Source organism: Hesperophylax consimilis, chromosome 20, assembly GCF_061612785.1.
Source record: "Hesperophylax consimilis isolate HC1 chromosome 20, BYU_Hcon_1.0, whole genome shotgun sequence".
Classification (NCBI taxonomy): Eukaryota; Metazoa; Arthropoda; class Insecta; order Trichoptera; family Limnephilidae; genus Hesperophylax; species Hesperophylax consimilis.
The window spans coordinates 7,025,697-7,036,652 of record NC_142855.1 but is presented as its reverse complement, the minus strand read 5'-3'; the positions used below and the strand labels follow the sequence as shown (position 1 = coordinate 7,036,652).

The window sequence follows — 10,956 nt, the reverse complement described above, 5'->3', positions numbered from 1 at the left end:
CGCATTTGTCAAGTTGATTCAGTCTATACTGATTTTAGCAAAGCATTCGACACAGTTAATCACAATCTGTTGTTAAAAAAGCTTCATAAATTAGGAATAGCAGGGTATTTATATATGTGGCTTCAGTTATTTAAGTAACAGGCAATTGGCCGTTAAAATTGATGGCTTTATTTCTTATAAATTGACTGCTATCAGCGGTGTCCCACAAGGGTCACATTTGGGACCAATTTTATTTTTGATTTTTTTGAACGACGTGCTCACTATATTCATCGATGTTGAAGTTTCAATGTTTTCGGACGACATGAAAATATTCAAAGCTATAAGAAATATGAATGACTGTCGAAAGCATTGTTTGAACAAGCGCGTAGTATACAGTTTTTAATGAAACTATTTCCAATATATTTCTCAAAGTCTTGAATATGTAGGCTACCTTTCTTATTTTGTTTATTAACACAGTAACATTATCGATCCATTTTAGATTTCTATCGATTATTAAGCCAAGATATGTGATAGTATTAATTGATAATTATTCGATTGACATTAAGAAACTAGACATTATCAAGAATAGAACACAATCTCTGAAAATGTTCTTACTGCGTCCATCTGTTGTAATGTTTATTAGTGAAATCCCTTGGTGATGGCATAATTTATTTTCTTTAAAGTCAAATAATTTAAGGTTAAATAATTTTATATGAAAAAGTGAATTTGTCTTTTTAATAAAATATAGGTATTATATTTTTTATTGTCTTTGAAATTTGTACCCGCAAAGGCCATGTTACTGCAAGCAGCTAAACATTCAGCAGGTCTTTGCATATCATTGTATTGTTGTTTTGTTATTCCAGGTAGCATTAATGTGGAGACTGTTCCGATCCAGGCAGGACACAGAGAAGAAGACGAAGGTGGAATTCCTTATACGGAAATAGACATAGACCTGCTGGATGTTAAAAAGGAATGCTTAGAGCACTCCGAAAGTATTACCCAGACTGCAGGTAAAATCAGTTTTTGTTTGTCTGAATTTGTTTTTATAATTTTTATTTATTTATTTATACGCCCATTGGGCTTTTACATACATAGTTCATAAAAAAATAATATTCTGAAGATTCTAAGTTCACAAAAGTAATAGTAAAAATACATATAACCATATCCATTTGACATATTATAACATCAAGTAAATAATAAATGCATAAAATAATTATTTGTAGGTATAAACCTGTTGTACAAAAATTAGGAATATGCCTACTCCAAAGTTAAACAAACTTAATTTAGTTATAAAGAAATGTTAAGTTTATATGTTAATGCTAGGTAGTGGCAGCAGTAACATGATACAATACGACACATAGTGTATGAGGCCTTTGAGTTAGAAAGTTAACGAAATGATTATTGGCAGTATTGTTAACAAATATACTGCGTTTGACAATTTTTGTGGCTTGTTAAATCGAGGGCGTTCGGTCTGCCATTTTACATAAAAAAATATTGTGAAGATTATAAATATAGAATACTAAAGCAATAATATAACCTTCACCATTTGACATATAAAACCAAGCAAAAAGCAAATCTAAACATGATAGTTTGTAGGTATAAGCCTGTTGTAAGAAAATAAGAATATGTCTACTTCTAAGATATAAAGACGAAAATTGTTTATAAAAATGTAAAATTTATATGTTTAAGTTTATATGTACATTTTTTTCTGTTTTCTTTTTAGATACATACTTATTGAGCTTTATCCATCATCTTTTCACACACAATATCGGACCTGAAGAAACTTCCTGGAGGAAAACCTTATTCATGTTCCCATTGTAACTACTTCAGCCACAGCAAGACAATGTTAACACAGCACTTGCGCACCCATACTGGAGAGAAACCTTATACGTGTTCCTTGTGCAGCTATTCTGGTTCTCTGAAGGCAACTTTAAAACGTCACATGCTTACTCACACTGCAGAAAAACCTTTTTCTTGTTCCTTCTGCAGCTATTCTTGTTCTCGAAAGGAAACTTTAAAATGTCATAATATGTTTACCCATTCTGGAGAAAAACCTTATTCATGTTCCTTCTGCAGCTATTCATGTGTAGAGAAGGGAACATTAAAACGTCACATGCTTACTCATACTGCAGAAAAACCTTATTCGTGTTCCTTCTGCAGCTATTCTTGTTCACAAAAGGAAACTTTAAAACTTCACCTGCTTACCCATTCTGGAGAAAAACCTCATTCATGTTCCTTCTGCAGCTATTCATTTGTACAGAAGGGAAAATTAAAACGTCACATGCTTACTCATACTGCAGAAAAACCTTATTCGTGTTCCTTCTGCAGCTATTCTTGTTCTCAAAAAGGAACTTTAAAACGTCACATACTTACTCATACTGCAGAAAAACCTTATTCGTGTTCCTTCTGCAGCTATTCCTGTTCTCAAAAGAGAACTTTAAAATGTCATATGTTTACCCATTCTGGAGAAAAACCTTATTCATGTTCCTTCTGCAGCTATTCTTGTTCTCAAACAGGAACTTTAAAAATTCACATGCTTACTCATACTGCAGAAAAACTTTATTCGTGTTCCTTGTGCAGCTATTCTTGTTCTCGGAAGGGAACTTTAAACCGGCACATGCTTATCCATACTGCAGAAAAACCTTATTCATGTTCCGTCTGCAGCTATTCATGTTTAGAGAAAGGAAATTTAAAACGCCACAAGCTTACACATACTGGAGAAAAACCTTATTCATGTTCCGTCTGCAGCTATTCATGTTTAGAGAAAGGAAATTTAAAACGCCACAAGCTTACACATACTGGAGAAAAACCTTATTCATGTTCCGTCTGCAGCTATTCATGTTTAGAGAAAGGAAATTTAAACCTTCACATGCTAACTCATACTGGAGAAAAACCTTATTCATGTTCCTTCTGTAGCTATTCATGTTCTAAAAAAAGCTATTTAAAACGTCACATGCTAACTCATACTGGATAAAAACTTTATTCATGTTCCGTCTGCAGCTATTCATTTTTAGAGAAAGTACATTTAAAACGCCACCAGCTTACACATACATGAGAAAAACGTTATTCATGTTTCTTGTGCAGCTATTCATGTTCTAAAAAGGGTTATATAAAACGTTACATGCTTTCCCATACTGGAGAACCATATACATGTTCCTTCTGCAGATATTCTTGTTCTCACAGGGGAAATTTAAAACGTCACATGCTTATACATACTGGAGAAAAACCTTTTTCATGTTCTTTCTGCAGCTATTCATGTGTAGAGAAGGGAAAATTAAAAAGTCACACGCCTACACATACTGGAGAAAAACCTTTTTCATGTTTTTTCTGCAGCTATTCTTGTTCACAAAAGGAAACTTTAAAACTTCAAATGCTTTCCCATAGTGGTGAAAATTCTTATTCATGTTCCTTCTTCAGCTATTCATGTTCTTAAAGGGAACATTTAAAACCTCACACGCTGACAGATTCTAAAGATCATAAATTTTAAATGTGATGAACTTTATTGTCCGCTCAATAGTCTCAGAGCGTGCTGCAGTATTTACTTCGCCACATCAGCCCTCTCCGAGAATTCTGTACTCCCACAACCCCTAGTGTTAAAATATCTTAACCTACAGACTCCAAACCTCCAAAGATCAGATCCAAAGACAGTCCAAGCATTACACTCATATTTTCTTATTACACCTTTAATTTCTTGTTAGTAAAATGAAAAGATTTAAAGAAATTCAATTAAAAAGGGATTTTCTGATCCCCTTCATATCTGTGTCGAAACTGTTTTATAGTAACGTAGGTGCATACGTAATTAACTGTCAGCTATGTTATACCTCACGTTGGTTTTTGTATTAATGTCTTAAAAATGTATCCCAAACACCGCGTAAGAAAATCTGTATCGCGTTCTGAAAGAATTTATTTTTGTACTATTTTTGTGGTCAGCAGGCCGGACAGAAAGCGAGGGCCTCATGCAACCCGCGTGCCGCAGGTTCCTTTCCCTTGCCATGAAAGATAAATATTGTTCTTCAATTAGTACAGCCTTTTATTATAACCGTATATTATTATTATTCAACACATACCCATTATGATAAATTACTATTAGGACAAATTTATTAATTAATTTGAATGTCATATGTTGATTTTAAAGTGACATTTTCAGCATTTTTCCAGTGCCAATATCCACTCACGGAACAATGTTTTAGTTCTTAAATTAGTTTCCTCAAACTCCCGGATATTGTAGTATACATTTGTTAGCTTTATTAGTACGCTGCCCTAGTTCTTGTATGTTCAATAGACCTTTTTTTGCAAAACTGAGTTATGAATGCCAATATGTTCATTTTTTGGTTTTTAAGTGACATTTTAAGCATTTTTCGAGTGCCAATATCCACTCACGGAATAATGTTTCAGTTCTTATTTGTTCAATGTCCTGGATATTGAACATTCAAACACTCAACGTTATGAAAATGATATATTTTTTAAACTTCATAGATATTTGTTCAACATCCCGCCGAACGTTGAGGTCTTGAATGTTAAATCTCCACTTTCAACCAATCAGGAGCCGGCTAGTTTAAATAAGCGGCCATGTTGATTTTTAGTTGTTTTCTTACAACTAAATTGTTCCACTAAAAATACGTTTAATTGCGAATATATACTGAGTTATTGAACTGAAAAATGACTTCACCGACTCCAGAATCAATAAACCTTAATTACAAAGGTAAGTCATAAAATTATGTCATTTATATGCTTTTTCACCATATTTTACATGTACATCTTGAATTTGCTTCGCAAATATACAGGTGCTTCATTTATTATTTATTTATTCAATTATTTATTTACACCCTTAGGGCTTTTACACAAAATGAGTATAAATAAATTTTATAAGTCAATTAAAACTCATTTTTATTCATGAAATGTGCAAGAAATCGACTCTCCTCATAGTCTGATTGAAAGACATCTACGACACATATTTAGTCCGTTATCACTGCTGAGATCGCTGATGAAAACGAAGTCCAAATCTTTAAATTTTGAATTCATTCAATTAAAAGTCACATAAAAAACAATAAATAAATTCTTATGTCGGAACTACAATAAAACCAACTAAGCACACGACTAACAATAATAAATGTATTTTTATACTAGCGCATACCCAGAACTCAAATATATATAATAATTCTAGGATTTTAAGAGCTGAAAGTATTTAAAAACTAATATTTTACTCACGATAATCAACATAGATAATAAGGTCACTGCAAATAAGACCTTTCAAAGGAATTTTATTTTTTCTGAAGTAAGTAAACTTTGTCAAATGTAGGTAACGAAACAATAAAAAACAAACCAACACACATTTGAAATAAAGAATCATTAATTAATTTATTCGATTTAATACTAATCAGTTCCAATTTTCAACTGAAAATTGAACTTGAATAATTTTACGCATCAGTAATTTTTAGCCAGTGAGACTATGGAATCCCCAATTGGGTTATATTCGTATATTGTGAGGCTGAAGGTAGTGTGCAGGGGAAGGAGATGGAGAGGAGAAAGAGAGGAAGGAGAAGAGAGAAGGTAAGTGAGTACCTATTCAGATCTGGTCACCAAACACGGCTAAGGCCATTTCAATTCTGATGGTGGTCTTTACACCATATCTTCCACTCTGGAACATTGCGCAAATAAACTTTATGTTATTTTAAATGAACAATTTGTGAAATAACATAAATGAATCAAATAAAATTTACTTGCGCACGCCGGGGTTTGAATCCGCGACCTCCGGATCTCTAGTCAAAAGTAACCCTAGACTAGATGTAAGAATATTTCACATCGCGCATGCATCGACAGCCGATAGTGGTATATTAGCGGTAGGTACCTTTGTACTAGTACGTTGTTTTCTAAACTTACATAATATTTGGATGATTCATATAGAGCAGTTTTTGTGAAAACCACCTAAAGTACGATGTTTGTATTTTTTAAAGTAATACTTTAACTACTAACTAAGATAAAAGTTAAGTGTTTGAAATCTGAAAATCATCCTGTATATACAATTTACCACTAATTGGCTAATTGAACAAAAAATACCTCAAACTTATGGGAGCCGAATTGTTCAATCTCCAGATGATATGTTCAATATCCAAAATGATCAATCATCATTTTCAAGCCATGTTCAACGTCCACCTTTAAAGTTAAAATATGGGCATATTATAGCTTCAATCTTCGAATTATGATATTTAAACATTTCCTGTTACACATATGTATAAAACGAAATTACCAAAATCGAGAATATTTTAGAATTTGCCTGTAAAAACAAAAAAAACGTCTCCTGTAAAATTTGCTAAATGGTCTATTGAATATACAAGCACTAAGGCAGAGAAATGGAATCAAACACTTATTTTATATACTTTAATGTTGTGCACAACTACATTATCCTTTAACTATGGACGTCGGGTCTCAGAGGCCCAACCCCTTCTTCAATTTCTCGGAATAAACACCTTCCCCGCGCGTGCCATCCCCGCGCGTCTCAGTAGCTTCAGTTTTAGTTGTGTTATGACCAAGGAGGGAGAAGGTCGCATCATCCGGCACTTATTACGTGAGTAATAATCATTTTAAATTTGATCAGGGCCTGGGAGACCCGTTGACTATAATTTCCATACAAATATACTCGGGCCTATGTGACCCGTCTACTATAATTTTCTTACAGAGTTTTAATTTTATTGTTTATTTACATACTGTACTTACGGTTTCACACGTGAATGAGAACAATTTATATGATTTATGTAAATGTTTTCAGAATTCCATCTCCGGAGAGAACAACGTGTCCCTTTTCACAAGGGACACCTTCACCGTTGCCTCGACCCGTTCCACCACCGTGGAAGTCCACTCCCGCACAAACCCAATCAACGGCTCCCAATGCACCAATTATGCCAATCCGTGCAGCATCTCCGGAGCCGTTACCTGGGACATCGCGGAGTGGGGAACTCCAGTGTGGGGAACTCTTCTCTCCGGAGGCCGGCTACCACAGCGAGCTGTGGGTGGACGTGCCATTCTACGAAGAATTGTCGGCGTTTGGGAACGGTGAGTTTATTTTTTGAAATGTCATACCAGGGGCTCAATATAAAATCAATTATCTATATTTTATATTGATATCCCTAGCACAGTTTCACTGTTGGTATATTGGCAGGAAATAAGCATAGTACTTAAAAATTCCACATAACAAACATACAAAATGTATTGTTGTTATGATGTGGATGCATCATTACACATCGTTTTTTTTCTGTAACGGGTATTGCAGAGTGAGAAATAAGACATGCCGAACTTCTTTGCGAGGATTACATTTGATTCACCGGCTTCTAAACGGTGTAATACAGCACTTTTTTCTTAAATTGAAAAAACACTTTCGCTTCACGGGACTCATTGTGTCGAGCTTCCTAGTCAAAAGCGAGGCTGTATTGGTAGGTGGGTTTTGTAACCGGACAAATTATCATTAAAATAGGTCGCTTTACGTAGTTGGTCACTTTAAACGGATACGCTTTCCTACTAAAAGCTATGAAACCTTACTAGAGTTTGCATTATCGTCACTTAAAACAGTAGACCGTTAAATGCAAAGTCATTATATCCAAATTCTACTGTAAATTTGTGTTTTCTTTTATTTCAGAGTCAGACATGGGCAGAAACAGTAACGTGGACGAGGCAGCTGTACTAGAAGAGTCTGTACTTGGAAACCGTGAGTTATAAAACGAACTAACTTACCTTCACGCCATTTCGGTAGGCAGAGAGGATGAACCACCATGCAACTCGATCTTGGCACACACACTCTTTTCTTCATTCCATACCTACCTGACTGTGCTATTCTGACTCCTGACATTGCCCGCCTCAAGTATTTTATTAACTTTTATTTTTATTTTTATATGAATACCTCACAAGAGCCTCAGCTGGAGCCAGTGAGACTATGGCATCCCCAATCGGGGTATGTTGTGAGGCTGAAGGTAGCGGGTAGGGGAAGGAGGTGTGGAAGAGGGAGGTGGAAAAGTACCTGGCTATTCAGAACTGGTCACCAAACACGGCTAAAGCCATTTCAAGCAACGTTTCAATTCTGAATGGGGTCTTACACCAGGGCGATACTATGGGTATCTTCCACTCTGGAACGTGCCGCAAATATAACATATATTATTTTTAATGAATTTTGTGTGAAAATAACACTAATTATTCAAATATAATTTATTTGATTTGATCCCGCGACCATCGTATTGCGAGTCATAAGCCGTACCAGAGGCAGTGGGTTATCGTAATATAGACACATTAAATTAATTTGGGTTTTCTGTTGTTTCAGAAATGGATATGGACAGATCGAGCGACGAGGATGACGAAGCGAGTGACGTCGACCACGAAGAGAGCGATGAGGATACCTTCTGCATGCCACCAATACCTTATCATAATATTATCAACGTTTCACCTAACTCCGCTATGGCCATAGACTTTAGTAGACAAGACCAGGTAGATAGTGAGGCAATGCGTTCGATTCTGCCGCCTGAAGGTTACTCTTTCGATTGGTCTAATGATATCTTACGGGATAAGGGAGACTTTCACAGGCACGCCAAGACCAACTTTTAATAGCGACGAAATGGGCAAACCTTTCTTAAAATCTTTGATGCAGATTTCGTTGAACTGATCGCGAGAGAGACCAACAGGTATGCAGATCAATCAGACTTACAAACCTCAACTCGTACTAGACTATAACAAGGTAATGGGGGGGGGTTGACCGAAAAGATCAGCTTTTGTCAGGCTTCCCCATTGAACGACAGCGAAACCTGGTCTGGTACAAGAAGCTTTTCAGGAGACTACTAAGCGTTTCGGTGCAGAATGCGTATATATTGTACCGCTCAAAGCTCCGCAAGGAAAATAAACGCATTTTGTACCGAAACTTCAGGAGTGAGGTTGCGGATGAACTCCTTCTGCTGTTCTGTCGTAGTCAAATTGACACGACTGTGCGGACCATTGGCCTAATAGCTGAAGGAAAGACTCTGCGACCTATCCTGAAAGGCAACCACTTCGTGGTCCGTAGCGGGAAAAAGGTGAAATGTGCGTGGTGCAGCATAAATAACATTTTCAAAAGGACCCTTACAAAGTGTGATGTGGCATTATGCTATGATTGCATGAAGCCATATCACACTACAATATAGATTTGCTGAGGGTTTTTTTTTATTTAATTTTTTTCTTTTTTGGTTTTTTAGTTATGAAATTAAAATTTATAAATTTAATTAAATTTGTTTGAACATCAATTATGATGGCCTGGATGGTTGGACTTAATCATTTCTTTCCGCATACTCACGTCTCATGTTATGTTGTCCTCAAAGGTTCTATATGATAAGGTTCGGTGGACATTTAATATGTATATTTCAATTCTGATCATTGAAATATGCATGAACAAATGCACAGGTATTCTAATTTTTCCCTGTTTATTGTACACATTAAATAACTCGTTTTATTTGTATGTCTTAATTATATTTTGTCAATTTTTCTGTAAAGAGGCTTTTCCAGATCTAGTCACTAAACATAACTTAGCCAATTCAAGCAATGTTCAATTCTGAATGGTGGTCCCTCACCAGAGCGATACTCAGAATCTCACTCTATAGCGAGGCACAATGATATTATTATGTATTGATTTTCTTAAATTATGAATAAACCAATAAACTGAATACATTTTTATTATGACAAAGTGTGTAAACAATGTTTAAATCAATATACTGCTCTTTCATTGTAACCATACAACTGTAATATTGATTTAAAAGGATATAAGGGCTTAATAAATAAATCAATTATTGGTTCCATCAATTATTTTCCATCCCCCATTTTTTTCGATACCTTTGCGTTTAGATATAAAATTATCACTATGATTTTATTTGCCATTCTACGGTCATACAAAGGTTTGATATATACATACAAATTTATCATCATTTTACATATTCCGATTTAACCCTTTAAGGACGCTCCAACACGAGCGTGCACATTCAATGAAAAAATTCCCGCGCTTCGCCTAATCAACTTTTCGGAACGAAGACGGTGGCAAACGATAGTGCACAAAATTAGCTACCCACTAATTTAGATTGTTCCCGTCATCGGCCGGCCAGTTGATATTAGTGAGGCGACCAGGATGGCAGTCTTTTTCTCCGATGAGAGCGGTAGACGTAAGTGATGTTATTTTGTACATTTTTTAATTGATACATCATGCAATTGTTATTAGTTTGTTTTTTTAATGCCGGTGGTTGTATTTTAAAAGTATTTACATTGAAAACTTGAGATTTGTGAATAGAATCACACTTTTTGGATCAGGAGTCACGATCGTGACGGTTAGGCCTAACGTGAATTTAGGCAGTTTTTGTTATTGACTAATACTTCGTTGATTTGATCACTATTATTCACATTTTTTGCAGAGATGGAGCTGAATAGTGATTTAGTACTGCAACTGATAGGAGATGGCAACAATTCAGAAGTGGATGGCATAGATGACGATGAAGAATTGCCTCCCCAAATGCCATATGACCATGTTGATGAAGAAGCTCCACCAATACCGACCCCGTCTCAACTCCCACGCAGGATTGTAGGCCAAAGAAGCGCCGGCCCGGTTAGAAGAAGATTTTGGAGACAGGTGCCATTTAACCAAAAAGGACACAGCTACCCGCAGCGTGACGACCCAGGAGTAATTCGAGAACCAAATAAATATTTTGAAGACTACTTCGACGACGAGTTTTTCGAACACTCTGCAATATGTAACAATAACTATTACATGCGCCACACTGGTCGTATTTTAAATACGAACGTCGCGTCGTGGAGTTAAAGAAGCTCATAGGCATTCATTTTATCATGGGATACATCCCATACCCGCGGATGTACATGTACTGGCGAGAAGGAATGCGATTGGGCTTAGTTGCGGACGTAATGGCCAGAGACCGATTCAAGACTCTGCGTACAGCGTTACACGTTGTTGACAGTGATACACCTCCA

General features: G+C 35.8%; 2 protein-coding genes across 2 annotated transcripts; both read left to right on the top strand.

The window, feature by feature from the left end:
• The first annotated feature begins 968 nt into the window (after positions 1–968).
• LOC149413991 (uncharacterized) lies at positions 969–4,723 on the top strand. The gene is made up of 2 exons (XM_089643748.1): positions 969–989; positions 1,703–4,723. Exon 2 carries the CDS (start codon positions 1,823–1,825, stop codon positions 2,951–2,953), a length of 1,131 nt encoding a protein of 376 aa, XP_089499874.1. The 5' UTR covers positions 969–989; positions 1,703–1,822; the 3' UTR covers positions 2,954–4,723.
• A 1,778-nt stretch (positions 4,724–6,501) lies between these two features.
• LOC149413990 (uncharacterized) lies at positions 6,502–9,809 on the top strand. The gene is made up of 4 exons (XM_089643961.1): positions 6,502–6,548; positions 6,746–7,029; positions 7,610–7,678; positions 8,285–9,809. The coding sequence occupies exons 1-4, from the start codon at positions 6,502–6,504 to the stop codon at positions 8,563–8,565; spliced, it is 681 nt and encodes a 226-aa protein (XP_089500087.1). The 3' UTR covers positions 8,566–9,809.
• Positions 9,810–10,956: the final 1,147 nt, after the last annotated feature.

What these genes read in the sequence shown, in the direction of transcription:
- LOC149413991 (XM_089643748.1), top strand. Translation starts at nt 1,823, where the DNA reads ATGTTAACACAGCACTTGCGCACCCATACTGGAGAGAAACCTTATACG.
- LOC149413990 (XM_089643961.1), top strand. Translation starts at nt 6,502, where the DNA reads ATGACCAAGGAGGGAGAAGGTCGCATCATCCGGCACTTATTACGTGA. An exon ending in ATCCGGCACTTATTACGTGA is followed by an intron (nt 6,549 to 6,745) that starts GTAATAATCATT and finishes AAATGTTTTCAG; the next exon opens with AATTCCATCTCCGGAGAGAA. An exon ending in ATTGTCGGCGTTTGGGAACG is followed by an intron (nt 7,030 to 7,609) that starts GTGAGTTTATTT and finishes CTTTTATTTCAG; the next exon opens with AGTCAGACATGGGCAGAAAC.